This window comes from Argiope bruennichi, chromosome 7 (assembly GCF_947563725.1).
Source record: "Argiope bruennichi chromosome 7, qqArgBrue1.1, whole genome shotgun sequence".
Taxonomy (NCBI): domain Eukaryota; kingdom Metazoa; phylum Arthropoda; class Arachnida; order Araneae; family Araneidae; genus Argiope; species Argiope bruennichi.
The window spans coordinates 103,829,562-103,854,963 of record NC_079157.1 but is presented as its reverse complement, the minus strand read 5'-3'; the positions used below and the strand labels follow the sequence as shown (position 1 = coordinate 103,854,963).

Below are 25,402 nucleotides of genomic sequence, written 5' to 3'. Positions count from 1 at the left end.
GATTATTTCCCCAATCTTCCAACTACTTTCGGCATAACGTATCGACAGTTTCGTAAGAAATCAATAAAGCGTCGATAATTCAGAAGCGCGGTGGGTATCCCCTAGCTCGTGTTATCGACGTTGATCTCAAAATGAAAAATATCCTGCCCCGCACTGAACTGTATTTGCAGTTACTTCTCCCTGCGAGGACTCTACCGTCGTTCCAACACGAACATTCCGTTGATGAATATTCGCTGAAAAGAATGAAAAATAACCCCTTTTCCTGGCAACTTGCCAAGAAGGAAGCTATGTTTCATTTTAAGAGTCTTCAACTGAACCCCTCACCCCGGCCTCTTGGAAAACTCTTCTTCAATTCTATCAAGAATAGAATTATATAGTCGCTTTGATATGTACGCTGGAAGGGGCGGAAGATGGACACCCTCCCCCCGAATGGAAGAAATTAGGACAACTGGAGGCAGGGTTCCGAACACTTTGCATTTGTTTGTTTTATGGAGCGTTTTGTTCTTTTTTCTTTTTTTTTTTCTTTCACTCCGCCCGTTTCGAAATTGCTGCAGAAAATGTTTTTGTAAGATTTGGCAGGGCATGTTTTTGCTGGGGTACGTGTGATGTTGTTTGTGAAAGGGTTTTGTGAGATGTTTATTGAGGAACGACTCAGATTGGCCTTTTATGCAAATGTGACCTCGATATGCAAATGGCAGCGACGATAGAGGTTTCTACTTTTTTTTTTCTTCATCTGTTTCCGAGTTGAGATAGGATTTTGTTTTATTTCTGCCAAGGGGGCAACAGTGCTTCAAATAAGCACTTGCCGCTTTTTATAGCAGAGTTTTCGGGGGTAAATAGATTGTTTAACCGTTTGATTTATTGTTGAGGATAAATGATGTAAGATACAAAGCCTATATTTTAATTTATTTCTTATTAACCACTTTTGGCGATTAATAGGTTTGCCGAGATTAATGCCAGTTAAAAATTTCAATTAACCTTTTAACTGGTAAATGATGAAAAGTTGAAATAAATTTTTTTTGGGGTGCACATACTAAGTAGGATATATAGAAAATATTTAAATATACTTTGAAATCTATCTTAATTAATTAATTACTTTAAATTTAATTAATCATTAGAAATTTATTTTAATTAATTCCAAAATTCTGTGTATGAAAGCAGACTTATAACCTTTTGAGTCATAGATCATATGAACTCATTTTAGATTTGAGTCATAGATAACATGAACTTTTTGTGTCATATATATTTTCTTTTATATGCGATAGAAATATCTGTTGCTTCAGAACAATCGTACCGAATAAAAAAATTAAATAATTTGCGTAATTTCTTCTTAGCGTCTTTCTCTGCAAAATATTTTAAGCTTTTAATTTTGGTAGACATATCGTTCACACTATTTTAGAAGTTTTGCACCGTTCTGCTTATTGCGTTATGAATTAACCTAATTTCTTGTATTTGTATATAAATTATACCTCGGGGGGAAAAGAGCAGCAGTGCTTTGTTACTTAAAACCTGTTCGCCATTGCTTAATTCTAAAGCTAAGCCTTAATGGCAAATTGAACAAAATTTTATTAAAAGTATGTCTTACCATAACATTAAAAAACAATTCGAATATTTATTCTTTGATTATCAGCAATGGGAAAAAAATACCTAGAATTAAATATAATAATAGGAATTATAAATACAATTTGAGTTTCCATTTAAAAATGATATATATTATTATAAAATATATTTAAAATATTTAAAAAAAATTAATGAAATCTGAAAAAATAAGACAAAGAAATTGATATCATTGAAGTATTAATTTTTTGAATTTTAGGACGATGCAAAAATTTATTTTACACATTATTTCCGAAAATGATTGTGAAAAACATCAAAATTTTGCTTAATTTTTATTTAATTGAAATGATTATTAATACTTCTAAAAATTCGTTCCGAGATGCACATTTTCATTTTTCAAAATATATATGTGCTACGTTTGCTAGCTCGAGTTTGGGTTAAACGGTCTATCTGGTAGAGCGCCAGCTCATGCACACACATACAATCATATTTATTATTAATAGAAATAGCTTAAATTTGGTGTATTCTATAATAAAAAAGACTACAATAAAAATTAATTTTCCTGAAAATTAGAATAAAGATTTTTTTTTAAATCCAGACCGAAATCCTCATCGTATTTTTAACCACGAGGATTTTCAATCTGCCCATTAATCAATATCTATATCTTCAATATCTATGTCTGAAAAAGAAAGATGCTATTAAAAGGGGCAGAAACATAAAATGAGATTTTTTTTCTGTGTCTTATGTTCTGTTCTGTTTGTAGAAGTATGAATTAGAATTTTTTTTAAGTGTGCCTTCTCTGTTCTGTTCTGTGTGTTCTGAGTTTAGAAAAGCACGAATCTTGTAATCTAAAACACTGAAGTCCATTTTTTTTTTAAATTATTCAGAGAAAACTGACAAGTTTAAATCAGAATAAAAATTTGAATTATCTCAAAAATCGATTCAGGAAAATTTGATATGAAATAAGTACAACAAGAGTAAATGACTATTTGTAAATTTAATTATTTAAATAAAATTTATTTTCAGTGTTTAGCAGAGTTAATAAATAATGCATAATTTCTGAATTAACAAAAAAATAATTTTAATAAATAAAAAAGAGAATGAAAATATAAATTATTTATTGAATTTATTAATTATTATCATAATAATGCATAATTTCTAAATCAACAAAAAATAATCTTAATAAATAAAAAAGGGAATGAAAATATAAATTATTTATTGAATTTATAAATTATTATCATAATTAAATGTTGAATTAATTATTTATTGAATTTATTAATGATTATTATAATTAATTATAATGAACAAGCAATATGCAACTTTTTACTTTCTCTCAAACAAAGTATATAAAGTGAAAATATTATAATCGTTATAAAATCTGAACATGAGAAATTCATGTATCTTCACGTTTTAGCCCTCACTGAATCCGAAAATTTTTTTTTTGGAATGATGTCTCTCTGAACACGATAAATCAAAAAGGCGTTCAGCCTTGGTATAGTATGGTACATGGAATATAGAGTTTACACCAAACTTTCTTATTTCTACCGAAATTTGAATGAATTGCATTTAGCAGAAATATACCTGTCTGAGACCAAATGAACAGGATAACTACGGAACTTCAAACGCTGGATGGATGCGATTGGTACACAGTTTTAGCATCTAAAGTGCAGATCTGTATAAACTAAATCCGTCAACAGACTGAGCGTCTGTCAATCTATTTATTCGTATGAATATGAACATAATAACTAAAAAATGCAACGTTTTAGGTAACTGAAATTCGGCAAATTATAAATCTATAACAAATCCTAAAATTATAAATCTATAACAAATTTTGAACCAAATCAATCGGTAAAAAGGTTTTACAAACTTTATACTCGATATTATATCGAATTTATATTCTTTATTATAATACGAAGCACAAAATGCTCTGGTCTCTGAAAATAAAAATCTATGCACTCATGGAGATTTTTTTTCTCTATTTCAGATAGGAGAAGGGAGATATAACACTCACTTTTAATGAGAATGTGAAAATTTCTATTAAACAAAAATATAAATATTTTAAAATATTTTATTTAGTTGCCATTCACTGTTGTTAACTGTTCCAAGTTTGTCGTAACCATATTCCCAATTTCATACACACCAGCCATTAATTAATTCAGATCACCAATTTATTGATATATTAATTTCTCTGATAACTGACATATGAATTCAGTTGCTTTCATATGTCAGTGAATGAACTAATACCCTATGAACTAAATACACTATTTTAAGAACCGAATAACTATTGTATTAATTAATATTAGTTACATTGTATTCCATATGAGATATTTCATCTAGCAGGGAATTTGAGAAAAAAAAATATTGGTTACAAGATTGCATTATTTTCTTAATAATTAATTAGGAAACTTATTAAAAAGTAAAAAGCAAGCAAACAATAACAACAAAAACAGCAGCATAGAAAAAACAAACAAGTTTCTTTTATCGGAAAATATCTTTATTAATGTACTAAAAAACAGTTATTTTATTTTTTTTAAATCAAAAATATGTATATTTTAACAAAATTGGAAAAGTTTAAGTTGCTGAGGATTATATTGAGAGAGAATAAATATCCTCAGAAAGAAAAACTACTACAAATTTCTTTAAAATTAAACGTTCAATATTACATAAACGTACACAACATGGTTATTCAAGACAATTCCAATTTGAAATGGTATGACTTCCTTCTGAATGATGCTAAAAAGGGATAATTTGAACATATACAAGAAGAAGTTTAAATTTTGTTTTTATATGTAATGATTATCCTATTTGTAGTCGCTTGGAGATATTGGTAACATCCAAATGTCCATTTTAGGTCACGATGTAGACATAAATAATTACAAAAAATGTTTTCAGCTGTTATTTACTGAGAAAACGCGAATCTATATACAAACTAGAAATACTCCCCGGTGGAACGTTACACCTAGAAAACGCTTTATATAGCCGTGAAAGAGACTATCACTTGCTTGTGGACGTGAGAGGAAAAGAAGTAACTTAATGTAATTATAGTACACAAACAAAAACTTTAATATTCTTTTTGTATGGAATCTTAATTTTCTTTTTTTTTTATCGTTGGTTGGAAATAACCATATGTTATCGCTACAATTGTTTTGAAAAACACTTTTAAATGTGATTAAAATATCACGTTAGATAAATGTATCAGTACCTCACTCTTTTACCGTTTTGTATGAACTTCCTAATGTCTGATTTTAAAAAAAACAACAACATTTTCTTCTCTTTAATGCTATGAAGGGATATTTTATTAATTGTTTATAAAGTATGTATATGTTTTCGGATATTCTGAATAAGTGTTTTCCTTCCTTTTTCGTCTTTAGAGAATAAATAAAATGCACAAGCCCTTCTCTCTGACCTTGCACCCTCTCATCTCACTAGATTAGAGCATGCCCTCTGTCTTCTGTTCCTTCCACCACCAGAATAGTTCTCTCCAAAGACAGCACATAAAATAAACCTGCCTGCGTGTTTCTGTGCATGCCTATTCGTTGTTCTAGAGTCCCTCCTAACATTCTTTTCCCACTTGTCTGTCTGTCGTCCAGTCCCAATCTCCAGACTGAATCTGTTTCTCTGTCCTCCAAGGTGTCTATCTCTGTGAGAAGCATCGTCGGCGAAGGTGGACCACATGAACTCGTTTGCCAACAGACCGCGGCTCCGACGAAAAGTGAAGCACATTCTTTTTTCCACTATGCTTTGCTGCGGAAAACGAAAGGTAAGGAAAAGGCCCCTTTAACACTATAGCTGTAAATAAATATCAAAGAAACCAGGGTAAATTAGTTTGTTATTGCATGAGGAATTTATTCTTCACATAAAAAGTAAAAAGCTTTATATATATACAGCGGAACATTAGCAATAAAATTCTTACAATCCAAAAATTCGAATATTCAGAAACTTAAAAAAATATTTTAATAAAAGTTTTGGTACTTATGCATTACTAGCTTTCATCCGTGACTTCATACTAGTGGAAATTGATTGGAATTTATAGCATCAATGACTTTATCTTTTGTTACTCCTGCTCATGTGTGAATTTTCAACTCCAATTGGAGCAACACAAATGCATGAATTTTCTACGTCAGTTGGGGTAACGCAATATAGATTATAAATTTTTAATTTCCTTCATTCTGTTTTATTTTAATTCAAAAGTACTTCAGAATGAATCCGAAAGATTGATTCATTAACAATGTTTAATTTTAAATGTATCGAACACTAAGAAAATAAACAGAATCGTTTGAAATAATAGTCAAAATCATGTTAAGCCTAATCTCATTGGCGTGGGGGAAAAAAACTCTGAAGCTATACTCATTTGGCGATTTTTGGCGGGAATGTTAGTTTTTAATTAATAAACAATTAACCACTCAATTAAACGGAATAAATAGTAGCCTATGTCCTATTCCAGACTATAATCTATCTCTCAACTAAATTTCATCCAATTCTGTTCAGCTGTTCTGGGGGATTGACTAACAAATATCCATGCATCCATCCAAACTTTCACATTTATAATAGTAGTATAGATTATGGCCCATTATCTTTCTTGGTGACTTCCGAATTAAGCCAGGATCACCAAGTTTCATTATACATAATGCAACCATCTTGGTATCATATCCTTTTTGAATATGGGGAAACCATTGTAATTCGTAAATACCCCTTATTAATTTTATGTTAGGAATAAGCATTAGCTTCGTTTTTGATTTAACACATTTAGTTAAGTGTTAATTCAGAAACAAAGCTGATATCTATTCCTAACCTAAAACTAATATTTGATTTGATATTTAAGAATGAATACAGCACTTTAATTAGAGTAAACAATATTAGTTTTCTTCTTTTGGTGTTAGGAATTAAAACTATTTGATGATGAGATGTTGTCCAGCACTGAATAGACACCACGTCGATTGGTTTAATTGAAGCTTGCGCCTATTTAGAGTCTCTAATAGCGCCTGCTTTTGATACAAGATCTGTAGAGATGTCTTTTTCGCTTTCCATTCAGGATTATCTTGATCTTGATTCTTGAGTATGGAAACAAGGTTATGGGGAAACATTGATATTGTATTTCTATAGAATCAATTGACTCGCACACACTGTAACACAATAAACGATTCAACACAACATAATAAGGATATGATTCGATAGGGTAACAGATAAAAGATCAATGAAATGAAATCTGGCTGGACTAGGAATGCCTAGATAACAAATGAAACCGCTCCAGCTATTTTTAAGCAAGTAGACTATTTTTAGCGCATTGTCATAGCAACCGCGAATCGCTCCAACTCAAGATCATTACCCTGAACTTGTTTTCTACGGCTTCAACGTACTGTGTGAACCGTCGTTAACTCTTTATGTACTCTTTCATGGAGTTGACAAAATCAATATTCTGTAACATTTAGAGCAACAATAGTATTTTAAAGATTGTGCAGGATAATTCGAATTTTCTAGTATCCGAACAGGGAACGGGCTCTCTTTAAATCGAATTTTAGAGATTCCACAGTACTTCATTTACTCAAGTAGGAAGAAATAAAGATGTCTCAAGGTACAGAGCATACTACATGGACCAATTTATGTGATGCCACACTCACATGACAAATTCACCTCGAGTTACCTGTTCATCTAACAGTTTATTTTCTTACGCTGTATTGAGGTGTAGCGAAATAGATAGCAACAATGGCAGTAGATATTTTGAGACTTTCAGAAGAAATTTATATCTTTCTAAAGAATTCATAAAATCATATCTCAAATTCTTATACCGTCGGAAAGAGTTCACCCGAATAAGTCTATCACCATCTACCCCCAACATAAAAATTGTGAACCTTGGTCGAAGTCGTAACTGCCATAAATGCTCAGAGTTTTATTTTCAGAGACCCTCATATGTGCATTTGGAGCATCATAGAATAATGACGAAAATCGAGTAGGAATTTCGGACGCCAACTGAAATCAAAATTTACCACGGAATTAAGCATTTAATTATAAAATGACATATCGAATTTAATTTATCTAAGGGATTGCGTTCTTCAGTTATTGCGTTTATAAGCATGCGAGTATACAGACCGATAGACAGTCAACACTTTGATAGATTTGGTTAAATTTAATTCGGATCAACCCCTTAAACCTTGAAACAGTTTATCAAATTTTACTTGATCATTTTTTTACTTTATCTAATTCAGTTGCCCTCTTAACACTCTGAAATACAAACATACTGAAGATATTAGGTTTGCTTAATATAAATTCATAAATTTGCTGCTACTTGCCAGCTTTTAACTATCTAACTTAAATCACTGGAGCCACAGTACTTTTTCTTTGTATATATGCAAAAAAATAAAACTTCTGATGGACGTCTGGTTGTACTGTTGCGATAATAATAATATGGGACGGCTTGTAAAAGCACCATTTTCTTTTCTGTCATAGACACTTAGTCGTATATCTCCATATATTTAACTTGCCAACACGTTGGATTTTTGTTGCAGAAGAATAGAAGGCAACATTCGCTATGAAATAAGAATTTTCTTATTCTCTTGGCATAAGAAGAAGACAAAGTTGCGGTTCTGGCTAACTTAGTCTAAGAGGGTGGCAGAAGTAGATTTTTTTAAAACCCAAAAATGCATTAACTTTTTATTTATATTCAAGCCCCCTCCTGTACCTTTTAGGAAGCTCTCAGATGCGAAGCTGCAAGGATCCAGCTTAAAATCCGTTTCCATCGAAGAACCATCATATAAACCGATCCGGTTTGAATTAAATCCATTGGTGAAAATGCCCTCCCATTTGGTATGTTGCGGTAGCTTAGAGAGGAGGATGAATGAATCAGCTTAGGTGCAATCCTTTTATTTGACTGTGACAGAAACTTCGGACATTTGCCCAAGATAGCCCTAATGTTGCTTCAAAACAAGATATTGATATATCCAAACTATAAACATAAAATAAAACAACTCTTCACATCTAAATTTTTTAAAAAACTTCATTTCATAATTTTTTAAAGTTTAATTTAGGCTTTGTATATTTTTTATAAACTATTCTTATAAATTTTGCAGTTCAGATTGTTACGTTCTTATTGTATGACTATTTTCCTTATGTATACTTTTGTGTTTACATTTGTATTTATTTCTGGTTTCTGTAATTATGTTATTATTAATTTATCCTTATTGTATTTGCATTTTGTATTTTATTTCAACTCCATTATTAACACCTGCTTCTTCTGATTGGTATCGATTGAACTGACGAGGAATATTATTCTTGACCGTGAGTTATGAAATTCCAAAAGAAGACTTCCAGAGGTGCTTTCTACAATGGAAGATTTGGCGGGTTTAGTGCGTGAAGACGCCAAGTGTCTAATTTGATGGGGATTAGAGTCCCAATCCCGTCTTCTAAAAAAATAATTTTTTTCCGCCAAAAATCGGATACTTTTTATAAAGCCCTCACATTTTATTGATTCAAACATCATCAAATAAATTTTGTAGAAATTTTTCTTGTCATTTAGAGCACTTTCCCAAGCATATGCCTATCTCTAACGGTGTGAAAATGAGCTATTGGAAAAGGGTTGGGAACTCTGTATGTTATGATTAGAAATAACATCATTATGTTTATTATATCATAGAATAAATAGTTAAATATCATTTTCATGAATGTATGGATTCCAAAAGATGGATTGTTTTTCAAATACTTTTCACATAAGATTTTTTACTTATGTTTTATCATTTTATTGATGCGTGCATCTACAACTTTGACATAAAGAAAGTGCCATTTTTTATCAACAAAATGAATTCATTCTTACATCCATTGGACTATATCAATTTAATCCTGGATTTCAATTTGAATTTCTCATTTGCAGCTAGTTATTTCTTCAAAGAAGTGCATTAATTAATGCTCATTTGGAAGATAGATGTCAGCAGTTATGCTATTCATGTGATGGGTCTAAGTTACTTCAGGTTCATTAAAGATATATTTTTTTCCATTGTTAATTTTAATAGATCTTTTGATGATAGTTATTTTAAATATATAAAGCAGTCATACCTAATTCTATGGCAGTAGTTCTCAAAAAATATATCAATTCTAACCCTAACAGAATAAAATTAGACATTTTTCTATACCTTTTACGATCTGTGCAGTGATCTTTCAGAAACTTTATTTCAATTAAGTTTTGGGTATAAAAGACAATTTTTTTTTCAATTAAATTATTGAGCATATCCATCCCTCGACTTTCTCGCATATAATGAAGCATCGATTATCCGAATCGATTCCTTGTTAGCAAATACAAATTTGCGTGTCATTGAATTCCATTAGCAGCCAATGATTTTCCCTTCCTTTTTAACTGTCCTATGTGATAAAGTTCGCTTCGTCCTTAGTGTGTGAGTCATCGTTTGTGATAAATCGCTTTGTAGTTTTTGTCCGCTTAACCATAGCGACTAAACAAAAACGTGCTGTTTTCCGTGTTTCTGATAACTTAAAATCCAAATCCTTGCAACAACAACCGTGATGAAAGAGGAAAATCCAGTGATGAAGTTTCCCATTTCTTTGAGACAGTTATGATGTAATTAAAATAACAACAGTAAAAAGATCTATCGCTGTCTTTAAAATGATTGTAAGATTTGGCAACAGGAAAGAGAACAACTGAAGTCTCAACTGTGATGCAAAAGAAAATATTTGGCATCTTTTTCTGAACTTAGGATTATTTCAATATACTATTCCTTTAAGTAAGAATGTATTTATAAAAATTTAGGTAAAGAATATTTAACTATGAAGCGGAATATAAACACACTAACTCTTAAAAGTATAACTCTTAAGACTCTTACATTTTTTTCATATATGTGCAATTTCGTCCCCTCCCCACAAAAAAACATCTACCCGAATATCTCAGGTTCTAAATTTTTGAATATGCATGTGTTTCAAATATTCGTCATATAACGAAAAGAATCGAAGATGAATTTTGTATCACTTCCCTTTGATAAACTGGAGGCTATATTTGAAATTATTTTACACTTTAGATGTAAAAGTCACATATTAAAATTTACCTATTTTACTCCTATTTTTGAATCATCTCATTCATATTCACACGTGTTAGAGAGACGTGTGATGGATTTGGCTCAAAATTCGATATTCGCTTGCAATTATAATATTAAAAAGATGCTCCAAATCTAATCAGTCTGGACCGTTGCGTGATTGAGTTGTTCTTTATCGGACAGAGAAATAAACATATAAACATCGCTTAACGAATTTTGTTAAAAAATTGACGAAAATCTACAATTTTAGCATAAAGACTGATTATAGAATTACATTTCTATACCTCATGACGAATAGGGATATACAATTCCAAAAATGCTTTTTCGGATTTGAGAAAATTTAAATTACTGATGCTCATCAAAATTCGAGATCGAATTTTTTGACGATTTCTAACAATTTTGAATTTTATATTTTATATACAAAAAAAAAATTATTTCATGCATACGATTAGTTTCTCAAATTTTTTGATGCACGTAAAGGTATGATCAATTTTTTTTCTTAAATGAAGTAATTGTTCTGTTACTTTTTTCTGGTTATACAATTCTTATTACTCGAAGATGTGATCATTTAGATGGGTTGTTATCCTAGCAAAATCACATATTAATTAACTAAGTTGTAGTAGAAAATTTCTTGCACGTTGATTGACTATTTAAGAAATAAAATTAAAATATTTTATTCACGGCTTAGATGCAAATATATAGTAACATTAAAAGAAGAAGAGTCTTCTTTATTCATATTGTTCTTGAACTCTCTAATCAAAATTAATTACTAAATATAAAACAAAAACTACGCTAAAAGAAAATTTTAACAATAACCTACCGTGAATCAATGTAAATATAAAGCAAGAATTTCAGACTTCTACTCATTAACCTTTGCTAAAATCAGTATAAAAAATATTTATGAAATGTGAAGTTCAGGATCCCATAACTAATTTTTATTCATTTTTACCTTTATTTGCGCAGCGATTAATTAATCAATTTGAAATTTTTAAAATATCCAAAAAATCCTGATAAAATAAAATATTATATATATATATATATATATATTAGTCCCTCTCACTAATATTATAAAAGTAAACCTAACCTAAAACTTTTTAATTATTATTAATTGTAATAATTTATTAAATTAATTAATTAATTAATAATTAAATCATCACTTTTATGTATCAATTAATAATTATTGGCACCCTTTATTATTTAGAACAATTTTCGAAGTCCATGACTTTAATAAATCAAAATTATTAAGTGCTAACTTGGTGGTATTTTGTCATTTCTTCTTACAGAACTATAACACCATTTATAATTTTCAAAAAAAAAAAATAAATAAATAAAGCAACAAAGTGTATGGCGTAAATAGCTATGACGTAATTATGGAGGCGCTTATATAATTGGTATTTGCAAATGTATTTGTCATATGACTGTGGATATGAATTGGTCACAATTGATTTTAAAAGGGCCAGATTTTTTATTAAAAAAAAGAAATCGCATCTTCAAATCTGGTTCATATCTGAAATTGTTCTAATGATTATAATTTTGCCTTTTAGTCTTAAAAATATTCAAATCACTCACTTCAGCACTATTTCTAGGCTTTTTATAATTTCAGTGACAGGGCAAAAAGGCTTCCATAAAGATCGTCATAACTCACTTTCTTAATGGACATATCGCCAAAATTCTTGTTGTTTAAGAAAATTCCGATTTCCTCGCCAAGTCGACAAATAATCGCTAAATGCGAAGTAATTGATCTGGCATCAGTTCAACAGAGCTGTCATCATCAGCTGATTCATCAGAGCTGTATGTAAAACTTTCTTCCTTACCAGGTGACCCACTGCACTAGGAAACAACATTACAAATTCATAAAAATATATACAATGTTGATGATCAGATCTTACACCAAATTCCGTTCATATGCGATTTTTTAAAATTATTGCAAACACATACTCATGAATATATAGATATATATACGATCTGTTCTCTAACGGATTTGGATAGAGTTTGAAATAGAAAACTACAATTCTAATGATAAATAGATATACTTCATTTCATAAATTTAGCTACGATTTCTGCTGCCATATTAGCCTTTCGTATATATAGATTTTTCACCGACGCCATGCAGTTAATACATAGATATCGGTGTATTACTATGTAGCTTACAAATTGGCTGTTTATAAGGACATAGTGCTGGTTTATCTGTCTACTATTCGAAACCCTTAATGCGTATTAGCAGCCTGCTTTGATTAGGTGGAGGGTACTTATGCGAAATTGACTCTTTTCAAATGCTGTTTAAGTGAAAAGCTACGAGTCGTTTGGAAGCTGGGCAACCACCTACTTGATATACAAATTTTTTACAAATTAACTCCCCTGATATTTTGTGAAATTAGTATATCTAGGCCATATTTTCTTGTTAACTTCCAGATTTCCCCCTGCTTTTTGTTTCTTTTTCACATTTATTTATTTATTTCCATATTTTTTTAAAACGAATTTTCATAATACGATATTTTCCGAAATAGAAGAACGATACTTTTAAAATAGTAATTTTTATTAGGGAATTCCGATTAATCGAAAAGAATTCTGAAAGATATTTTTCAAAATTAAAATAGGTATCGATGTGAAATTTTTGCGAATTATTTCCTTCTGTTTAATGTTTTTTTAGGTGTTTCTAATACCAAAAATTTCATTGAAATTAATATATATATATATATATATCCAAATTTGCGTCTTTTTAAAATTTACTTCTACTATTAAAATTTATTGACGTTCATAATTCATTTTATAAGTCTTTTTAAAATCAACAATCTTTGATTTAAACTCTTCCTCTCAAATTAAAAGCCTTTTATTTAAACGCAAAAAATTGGTTTTTCAAATTTCTCCCGTCTTCTCAATCTTCTTATATATCTGAGTGCTAAGTGAAAGGCCTGATTTGGATAGTCTAACCAAGAACAAAGATGCTGTATTTTTTGCCACGTTTTAATCATTCGATTGGACTATATATCCCGGTTGATTTACACGAGTTCAATCCGAAGAAACGTGTTTCAAAGGATATGACGATTGATAGATAAATTATGCTGGTGAAATGTTTCTTAAATTTTAATTTATTGTTTTTTAGTACAAAATTTGATTTGGATAGTCTAACCAAGAACAAAGATGCTGTATTTTTTGCCACGTTTTAATCATTCGATTGGACTATATATCCCGGTTGATTTACACGAGTTCAATCCGAAGAAACGTGTTTCAAAGGATATGACGATTGATAGATAAATTATGCTGGTGAAATGTTTCTTAAATTTTAATTTATTGTTTTTTAGTACAAAAATAAAACGCAGTTGAACGCAAACTGTACTAATTTACCATTTAGCCACAAAATAATGTATTCTTACAACCAGATCAGGCCTCACAAATTGTCTATTTATACTCAAATTCGATTTATTCTTGATACGTTCGTAATCTTAGTGTGCTATTTCATTTCTTTCACTTTTATTTTGTATTAGCCGCTTCTGGCGAACAGCTAATTTATTAGGAATATTTATTGTATTTCGAAATAAATGTCTTATGCATCCTTCAATCAAGTATTTTTAAACATAAAATTGCTCTTGAAACTAAAGCCCTGTTATTTAAAAAATTTACTCTTGTTTTGCTTATTTTATAAATGAACGTTCCAAATGGAGTAAAATCCTAAAACCTCGGATCATCTAATTGCACTTTGTCTTCCACAGTACTATAACCTTCACTCTTTTATCCTCATGTAACTTACGAAAATAATAAATCGAATTAATCTTTTTTAGCTTAAAACAATTGAAGAAGGTTAGATAATTAAATATTTGGCAAAACCAAAGAATCTGTTTGGATTTCATTGTAACAATAAGAAATGTTTTTGAGAATTGCATAAAAAAGATTTTTTTTTGAAAATTTGATAATTAAATGAGTGTTATGATAAAATATTTTTAAATCTAAAAATGATTCTAAAGTTATTTATCAACAATAAAAATTTTTGGAAATAATTTCGGGAAAATACCAAAATCTCGTCAAATTTTTAATTAGATATACGCAGAATGTTCAATAAAATTCTTCTACCCTATATTGATTTGAGAACGTAGACAATTATAGCCATAAACTTGGTGACTAGATACCAAGAAGTGATGATTCGCTATACGGTCAGATCGGTTACACAGCCACCCGGTGTGAAATAATGGATTTAACATTCCTATTTGAGAAACGGGACAAGATATGGAGAAAAAAAATCAATTGTAAAATTATAGAACGCTTTCTATTTAGTATGAAAAGACATTTTGAGATCTATATTACTAAGAACAAGACGTGTACAATGCGTATTTATTTGGCCGCGATTTCCAACACTCTTACGCAATAAAAGAGTTAGAAATAAAATAATGGAAGAAAGAACAATTATTTGTTAGCAAATACTTTTATTTTGAGTCTTCGAAATGCTTTACGTCATCGGAGTCATGTTTATTATTCATAGAAAATCGCTTTGTAACCGATCTCACCGAGTAAAACATACTCTACTATCACTAGACACCAAATTTTTGACAATAGTTGTTGCCGTTCTCCAACTAATGTAGATGGCGCTAATGGAGCTTTTCATCAAAATTTGAAACAAAAGATTGCACTGAATGTATAAAGCAAACGCGCTGTCGTCTAACAACTTAATTTAATTGGTGTTTATATTTTATTCATATGTTTTCAAGTAGAGAAATGTATCATGTTCCCCCACTGCTAAAGAAATCGATTTAATAACTTATAAATAATTCTAAAAAAATATCAAATCAAAAATGAATTCAATTTATTATAAATTAAAAAACTTCATCCCAATTTAGATTATACTGTCCTTAAGAATTTAACCATATTTTATTTAACTCTAAAATATATTTGATTTTTGTTTTAGATGATTATTCCCCCCCCCTTCCTTCTTTCCTTTATTTATGCCTTTGCTTACGGCCCACTTACCATTCCCACGATTCTACATATAATGTTACTCATGGCGCCATTTATGCTGTTTTTGGACAGTCAACTTTTGTAAACGCACTAAAATTTTGTGGAACAATATGGTGATTTGCATCATCCAAAATCAAGGTGGCCTTCGCGACTTTATGCATGTAAATCAATATTATTGATTTAAAAGAGAATTTACATTCTATTTTATGAAAAGACATTCTGTCGTGTTAAGTGCTTTAATGTATTATGATGGAGATGATAAAAGTCCTATCATCAAAAAGCTGCCAGCATAATTCGGGTGGAAGAAGTTTCGATCTATGCTTTTGGGAACGAAGCCAATGTATGAAAGAGGACCTCATCTATTTCTCTGAAACTGTGCTCACCAGATTTTTTCCCAAGCAAGAGTTCAGATTTTTTCGTATATATTCAATAAATGCTGAGGTTTTATTTTATTAGGGAAAAAGTACATAAATTTTGAGGAAAGTTGGAATACTATCATTTGCAAGGTTGAATTCCAAAGTTCGGAATAAAATGCATTTACAAAGATCTTGATATTTAAACAGTATTAAACATAGCTGTCTAATTTGACAATGAAAAAAAAATTGGGAAGTTTAACTGTTAAAGCGATTTTTCTATAAAGTGATTATTATTGTTCGGTAAATCCATAATCTAAATCTGTTAATAGACATTTAGCAGACGATTCCTTTTCAGTCATTTTATAACTAAAAAGGAATCGTCTGCAATTTTTATTCAATTAAAATATTATTAAAAGATAAAAGCAAACGATTTTTTCTTTGATAAACATATTTTATTAATATTATTTCGTTTATTTTTTCTATAAAAGCTGATGGTCAATTGTAAACCTTTTGGAATCTGGCAGTGGTTTGTAATATGCTATTAAGTTGAAAGAATAAATAAGCCGATGGAATTCTAAATTGCTTATATTATTTTAGTTTAAGATACTCTGCAAGCTATAGTTTGAAGCTTAAGAAAACAGGTAGTCTTCTAGAAAGCATGCAAAAATTATATAAATGAAATGGCTTTTTTTATTTTCTAATATATGAAGTATAGAAAAAATATTGTAATTGTCAAAAAATTCTAACTCGAGATTTTGAGGAATTTATACTTTCCAGATCATCCTGATTTCTAATACTCATTATATATGTTATATCTGTCTGTCTGAGAACAAAGCGATTAAAAAAACAACTTTGAATAATTAGATGAAATTCGGTATATGTGATATTATAATATAATTGGTATACAACAATTTTTAGATTTCTTCCAATTTTGGACGAAATCTGTTCGGAGGATGTTTTATGGCCAGTTAATCGAATACAAGTGAACTCGATATCCACAAAACAAAAAACAAACTAGATAGACAAAATTTAGGTACAGGTTTAACATCCAAAACATAATTTCTTATAAAAATTTGAACCAAATATGTCAAAGGTTGATCTTTTGCCGGTTTGTACTTTCGTATAAATGTAAACACAATGACTTAAATCAATGAAATTCGATATGAAATTTTGTGATTGTTCTTATGATTTTAAGTCAAATTTTGGTTTCAAGCAATCAAAAAAAGAGGCGTCCAAAATAGTTATTTGCATAACAGATTCAGTAAAAATTCTAGATTCATTTCAAAGATCTGTATTCGTCAATGCCAGGCAATTCATTCACCGTCTTACCCAAGGTCCACAATTTTATGAAGGGGAGGGGGGGGGGGGAGAGGAAGATAAGACTTTTGTTGGAGAGCATGCTAGAAAGTTTCGGGGAAACCCAAATGTCTAGTTTTATTTGCAAATGAAAAACGGAGTTTATGATAATAATAACAAAAAGCGTTATTAAATAACGTATTATTCATTTTCTTCGCTCACGTTTCACAAGGGCAATTTTTCAATTAGACAGCTGAGCTGAAGATTGGCAGACCACGGGCAAGTCGAATAAAAACAAATGTTATTCAAATAGTTGCTAAATAAATAAATGAGTAAAATATATAAATTCTCTGTACTGAAAAGTATTAGGACAATATTAAAATTTTCTCAACCTGTTTTATCATGTTAAAGCAATTTTTATAAGCATCAAACATCTTATGTATACAAATATAGATATTGTCTAGTCATGAATCATAGTAAATATAAATGCATATATTTTTACTAATTATTAAGATAAAAAAGAAACTAAAATAAATAACTTAAGTAATTGATTAAATTAAAATATGATGAAATATGAAATTAGAGCCTAGATTATGAAAGAGAGACCATGGTATTGTTACGAATCTGTGATGCTGCTTCCCAGCATAGTTGGTTCCATCATCAGAAAGACCGTTTTACAGTCACCTGTATTGTACGGAGTCCGGGTGTGGCGTCGGAAATCCCAGAGCTTGGCGACAAACTTGACGACCATTTGGCGACGAATTTGGCAACTTTGGCTCCAAAATAGATTATACCCGAAACATCGAGAATTTTCCCGATCCGTCCATTGGGAACCGAGATACGCCTCGAAAGTTCCTGATTGGTTGAGAGGCGTCTAGCCCCGCCTCCTGAGACCTATAAAAGGAGGCAGTCTGCAGCTGCCAGAGTAGAGTAGTCGGAATCGACGCTTAAGAACTGGTCTTCCAGAGATTAGTGGAACATCGACGGAGTCAAGCTAATGCTGAACTAAGCTGTGCGCTACTGTCTGCAGTAGAGTCTTGTTGTGTGCACGTCTTGTGGCTGAAGATAATTGTCTTCTCTATGCTGTACATAGTTGTCGTCTTTGTGCTGTTCTGTGTGTCTTCGTGTAAATAAACGTCGTTGATTTATTTCTACTGCCGCCTGCTGATTGAGCGTTCTCCACACCATATAACTTATGAACCCGAAAGTTTCGTAACAGTATGTATTTTGTTTAGAGCTGCAAATGACTAAATCTGCCATTGATGTGTTATTGTTCTTAAGTAATGTCTCGATTTCTTACTCATAAAGGCTCTGATTTTAATCTTACCTTGGTTTAATTAAGATTTAATAACTTTATGTAGTAAAGTTTTTATTACTCAAAATTTTTGGAAAGAAATCTTGTGGTAGTAAGTTTGGTTAATATCAGGTATGTGCGATGTTTCTAATTCTTACTGCAACAAGTAATCAGATTTGTATAGGGGACCTTATCATGGATAAAGAACAATGGCGGAGCACTTTGACATGTCTGAGTGATTCAAATGATCCTGAATGGTTTTCAGTGGTCAATTTCTCTTTTTTATTACTACTTTTGTATAGTTCAGTGTTGATTGAAGGTTGATGGTTTATTTACCTCCATTACATTTAGTGACCTTCCCGAGGAAAGTGTTTCTATAACCTTAAAATTTGAACTTTAACCAACTTATTTCATGATCATCGACTAAGGAGTCAATAAACTTGACGCCATAATCTTGTGACATGTAATTGCGCATGTCATCTAGCATGTAAGTTCAGGCATTCATTGTTTTTCAAGTCATTTTTCTTTACATCTGCAAGATGTACAAAGTAGGGTTACATGATACAACAACCTGATACATTGTATCACTAAACTAATGCAAACAAAGACTATAAGGTACTCACTATCAGTTTTTGGACTAAATTAATAAGTTCCTCGGTCTGATTCGTTTTCTTTCGTGGGATATTATATCAATCTGACGCAAAATATTAGGTCGATATAGTCTAGTTTGCCATTCTGTCTTGGCGATGGCATGAGTATACACGCTATTTTTTTTCTATATATATATATATATGTATGTTTGTATATATGTTTATGTTTGTTTATATATATGTTTGTTTGTTTGTTTGTGTGTGTGTGTGTGTGTGTGTGTAAGCATATTTTAGCAGTTGTCTTGTCGAATAGAAGAAATTTTTTTAATTTTAAAACATCAATTTTTTTTCCATCCCGGATTGGCATAATTTATTCAAAACACGATTATAAAAGATGCATCAGTCAACATCGTGATACAAGAGCAGATAAGCAAAAGAGGCCGAAATTTTCCCTTCAGAGATTTTAATTGTGTGATTCTGATAAGGATTTCTTTGACTCGTGTCGACTTAGGATAGGGAAATTTAGGTATCTTTAAAAGAATTTTTCAAACATTAAGGATTTTTATTCCTTCACTCGGAGCTTGAGGACTTGTTGTTACTTGAAGTTTTATAGAGCGCGTGTAGAAGTAATTAAATAAAAAAATGGAATCGGATCAAGAAATAAGAGACCCTTTTAGAATGAAGTTAATTATGATGGACTTAAATTATAATGAAAATTTGGAAATTAATTAAGATGCAAATCAGATTAAGAGACTTTATTACATATTTAATACTTCTCCAACCATTTTTTTAGTTGACCACATGTAGTGTTGCACAAACCACTGGTGAATCCCCGACTTTTCTTATATTAACTATATCAACAAAGCCCTTCCTTTTCTCTTCGCATTCATTAGTCGAGGATACCAGTAAATTGTCTTCAATACCGTTTCCGAAGAAACAAGACTCCAACTTTGAGTCATATTGGTGTCAATTCCGGCTCAAATATGAGTTTCCACCGAGTACCCTTAACACCTATTCCAGAAATAAAAATAAGAAGATACCATCCACTGATAATTCAAATTATATCAAGATTTCCTGCATATTTCCAAAGATTTGGAAGAATTCAGGAAAATAAATGCATTTGTGGACGAATCGGTACTGTTTACCACTATTTAAAGGAATGCATTGAAATCTCGGAGCTAAGAAAAAAATCTGAAAATAATAATGACTTAAGTACAGTACTGATGGTACCAGGTAAACTCTGAAGGACATGATGTCAAAATTGTCAGCTTTTTACCAACTATTTGGGAGTTTGTAGGAAGAAGGACAGTAATTGACGACTTTGTGGCCAATTGCCTTGAAGAGAATGTCAGTTTGACAAATCGATCAAAGCAAGGATGGACAATGTTAAAGATAGCAGTCGGCTACAACAAATCCTGTCGATACTGCTACGCTCAGTGGTGGCGGGATGGTCGGCAATACACAAGAAGAAGTATCCTTAACATTCCGTCGGGAAAAGAATCAGTTGGAAAGTATAATCAGACATCAATATCAATTTGTAAATGATGCAAAAAAAAACTGATATAAGCACATTATGCTACAAAACGTACCTAATTAAATTAGCAAGCCGAATTTGGGTAATGTCTCACAATCATGGGTACCTTTACCACAGTGATTCTCCAATTGTCTGCTCCTAATCTTATCGCATTTCTTTTTCTACCAAGGGGCGCTCATTCAAAATTCTTCTTTCGATTAACAATTGTCCAATTTTCGTAAAAATTACATAATAATCCTTACGTGACTTTATCTTATAATACTAAAAGTTTTGAATATCAAATTTACCTAAGCAGATGATAGAATTTAAAGGCATACCCGACTTCTTGATAAGTTTTAATTGGAACGACATATATGAGTTTCAGATCCTTCACAGCTTTCCAGCAAATGTCAGACACTAACCGAAGACAATTCGTTAAAATATCAATAAGAGCTTAAAAGTACAGCTCCAGGATAAAAACGTAATCCGTTAAATTTCTTTTCTATTAAATTACGATGAAATAATTTTTACAAAAGCTTATCTAACTATCACTCTTTTTCTATATAGTTTTGCTTTTAAAGCTTAACTGATTTCTTGATATTGTATTCCGCAGCGAAATCCCGAATTAAGCTATCTTCCATTCACAACGTTCATTTATAGATAGATTTAGTGTATGATTGGTATATATTTGATGTAATCATTTCTGATCTACTTACGATGCTCAAATGGAATCTAGATCTGACAATTTGCACAGTTAAAATATAATGAATAATAAGATCCCATCCCCAAACATTTGATTCACTTTGCCCTTTTTTACTTTATTTCCTGATTTTTAAACATGTCATCAATTATTGTCCTCCACTCTTTATTTTTGAAGTAAAAATTTATACCTTGCTCTTTCATTTTTTTTTCTTAGTTTGTTTAGCGCCGGTGATTTTCACGTCACAGGTACCGTTCCAATTCTGTTTATAGTTTTTCACAATGGAGACCATATTTCAATAAAAAAGTAGGTATTGCCACTTGTGATTTTAAGAATATTGTCGCTGTAACTGTATCTGTTAAAGTTTATCTATTGTTTTTAAATATGATTCTTTACCGCTTACCTCTTAATACCTCAAAATAATACAATATCCAAAAAAGTAGGTATATATAGAGAGAAAATAACATCTTTGTCGTTAAATTCTACACAGTTGCAAATTTCTTCCAATTCATCAAATTTTTAAAACGAGAACTATATTAACACGAGAACGAGGGCAAAGACTAAAAGGAAATTTCTATATGGTCGCGGAAACTAGTTTTTAACAAATTTACGTTCTTAAGCAGGATCTTGCAAAAAGAAAAAAAAGCATATTCAAATTGCAATATGTTCTGTGATGTTATGTTTTTTAAATTTCTTTTCAAAAACTTCTGCCAAAGATTTCCGTAATATTGTCGCGTAGGTACTCTAGTGTGGAACTCAATGACACACACAAGAAGTAGAGCTAAACCAATTTATTAATTCAACTCGCCTGCGTCCTGGCATAGGGGTAGAGCATCTTCCCCGTAATTTGGGCGTCCAGGGTTCGAGTCCCGGTTTGGGCATGGTTGTTCTTCTTGTTCTATCTGTGATGTGTGTGAATGTGCCCTCCTGTAAAAAGGGGTTGTGCAAGCAAATGAGTGATGCGTGAATAGTCAAGTCGTACTCTTGGCCCAAGTTGGCTCTACGATAAAAACAGGAGACGCGCCCCCTTAGGCTTAAATCGGCTGTCTTTCAACAGCGGAGTTGTCCGTGGCAAGTGCCATAAGAAACAACAACAAACATTAATTCTGTATTCAGAACCCCGTGACTGAAATATCTTCTGGTTTTATAGTAGCAGGGAAAGTTCCACAATACTTTTCTGGAGACGGTAAGAAAAGTCCAGAACACTTGTATGGTAAACTAAAGAAATGTCCAGAATCTTCTGGAACACGAAATAAAGGAAAACATAAAAAAAAGGAATTAAATATTCACACAAACTGCGAATCGCATTATCTCTAGCGGGATTAGAACTCGTGATCTCTTGATAATGAAACCAGGGTCATGACCATTCGCCTATGGAGAGTCGACTGCCTCTTTTTTAATGTGGCAATATTATAGAACAAATGATGGGGTTCTACTAAATGAGTATTCCTTGGAAAATTGTGATAAACCTTACTTCTATTAACCAATTTCTGTTTTATAAATGTTGATGCAACAGTTAACTTTCGAAACTATAAGATGGTATATTCTAAAAGATATGATAAGAAGGTATAAGATAGATATATGTCTATATTTTTATACAATCATTCATTCCTATTAGTCATATTTTAAATATTCTCAATACATTAACATTTTAAACCAATAAATTCTGTTCTTTCGTAATTCACTTATCGAGTTATGAAGCTTTGAATATCATTGTTTAGGACGATTTAAATGGCCGCCTAGAGGAAGGTTAATGCTTGATGCTTTCTTAAAGTGGCCATTGATTGGCCTAAAATAATGAAATTAAAAGTTTTTTTATTTTTTTAGTTTACATAGCATAACTCTTTTTATTCAAAATGTTAGTGTGAGCTAATATATTATTAAACAAAAATAATAACCTCGAGTGATTATTAAAACTTAGACATGGTAATAGTTTCAGCGCACATTTATTAGCTCAAACCGCATAAAATAATATTCCTTTGGCCACTTAGAACATTTCTCAAATTGGGAAAAATATGCCTTTCTCTAGAAGTTTAGAAATTGGTTTTGGAGCCATGATCCGAGTGAACAACATATATTTCAGCTTGAGATCAATATTTCCCTGTTTTTTCCTCTTTACGTGTTTCCAGTTTCCTGCTCTTCAGTTTCCAGTTTCCCGTTTTCATTTTGTGATATAAAAATCCGTCTTTTCGAATTTCTTTTATAAACAAATATTTGAATGGTGCTTTTACCTTCATAGCATATAGTCTTGATAACATTATTAATTAAATTTGAGCTTTGTCTAGAAATATAGTGAATATATCATGCCTCCTGTAGAATTGCTTGACGTAAACGTAAGCCTCTTGCAATAAATTGGGAAACAGCAATGTGGATTATCTTGAATTTTGAAGTGTTATAATATACGGCGCCACAATTTCATTTCTGTTAGAATTTTTCTCTTTTTCGCCAAGGATAAAGTACTATGATCTGCATCTGGAAATTCCAAGGCAGAACTTTTCTGTAAGCCAGTACATAATAGAGCAAAATATTCAGATAGCTTTACTCTGCTCTTTTAACTTTTTATTAACTCTTAAAACAATCTGAATTCAACATTAACTAAAAATAAATATGAATTATTAATTTAATTTAATTAAAAATGTTTACATTTTTAAAAATTTCCATTGTATTTCTTAAAGACTGAATACATTCAATTTTTTAATTCTCTTATGTATTTTTAAACCTTATATATATATATATATATATCTTAATGTTATCTTCAAAATTCTAATTACGTGCTTGTTTTTTAATTTTTCTATAATGACGGCATTCACATATTAAATTCCCAATTTTTTAAAGTCTTTCTACATTTCACTGTCTATATCTTTTTTGTGAGTTTGATATTGATTTTGGATTCTAATAACGGATGAGTTTTTTTTCTGTAGTGCTAATATTTCTTTTAAATAACAAATTATTAACTTAAAAATATAGCTATTATAATCTTATTCTAATTTTATATAAAAAAAGTTAAATGCTAACTTAAAAATTGAAATTAATACTATTGACTTAATATAATTAAAAATTAAATATTAGCTTAATACTGTTCCGAAATTTCCGGGGTTCGTTTGGATAGGGGGAGTTATATGGTGTGGAGAACACTCAATCAGCAGGCGGCAGTAGAAAATGAAACAACGACGTTTATTTACACGAAGACACACAGGACAACACAAAGACGACAACTATATACAGCACACAATTATCTTCAGCCGAGACGTGCAGACAACAGCACACAACAGACTCTAATGCAGACCGTACTTAACAACTTAATTCAGCACTCGACTCCGTCGCTGCTCCGCTAATCTCTGGAAGGCCAGTTCTCTCTGTCGATTCCGACTACTCTGCCCTAGCAGCTGCGGCCGCTTCCTTTTATAGGTCTCAGGAGGCGGAGCTAGACGCCTCTCAACCAATCAGGAACGTTCGAGGCATATTTCCGTTCCTACTGGAGGGATCGGGAAAATTCTCGATGTTTCGGGTATAATCTATTTTTGCGCCAAAGTCGCCAAATTCGTCGCCAAATGGTCGCCAAGTTTGTTGCCAAGCTCCGGGACCCTCCGACGCGACACCGGACTCCGTCCAATACCGATGACTTTAAAACATTCTTTCCGATGGTGGAACCAACTATGCTGGGAAGCAGCATTACAGATTCGTAACAATACTATTAACTTAGCATGACTAAAAATTAACTTAAGATTGACAATTTTTTGCTATTGAAAGGATCCTTAATTTAGTTTTATTATTCTTGTCATTCTTAAATCGCCTCTTATTCAAATACATATGCCTTTATTATGACTTTATGGTTACTAGCTAGTTTCATTATTTAATTTCTGCCATTATTTAATCTTTGTGAATAATGCATAATTGGTAATAACTGAACTATGGAGAAAGCATTCAATATATCATTACACCCATTTAAATACGACAGAAGATATAAATGGTTTTAATAAATTTTTCTAGATTTAATGGAATGGATGGAATTTTTAAATTTCTTTGAGCTTTAAGAACATAGGATCATACCTCAGTAATGCAGTTGCATGTAACTTTTTATGGTTGGAGTTAAGCACTGACAATAATTCATTTTTTGTTC

General features: G+C 31.1%; 1 protein-coding gene across 4 annotated transcripts in view; it reads left to right on the top strand.

Annotated features, from left to right (window-relative positions):
* Nucleotides 1–25,402, top strand: part of LOC129976078 (rho GTPase-activating protein 100F-like) — a 128,425-nt gene that overhangs the window by 54,420 nt on the left and 48,603 nt on the right. For 3 of the 4 annotated variants that reach the window (XR_008785079.1, XR_008785080.1, XM_056089451.1), the window contains exon 2: nt 5,188–5,317. The exons of the other annotated variant lie outside the window; for it this stretch is intronic. Coding sequence is in view for 1 of the 3 variants with exons in the window: in XM_056089451.1 (XP_055945426.1) it covers nt 5,231–5,317 (87 nt within the window). In the remaining 2 variants the exon portion in view is untranslated. The remainder of the gene's footprint in view (nt 1–5,187; nt 5,318–25,402) is intronic. 4 annotated transcript variants of the gene reach the window in all.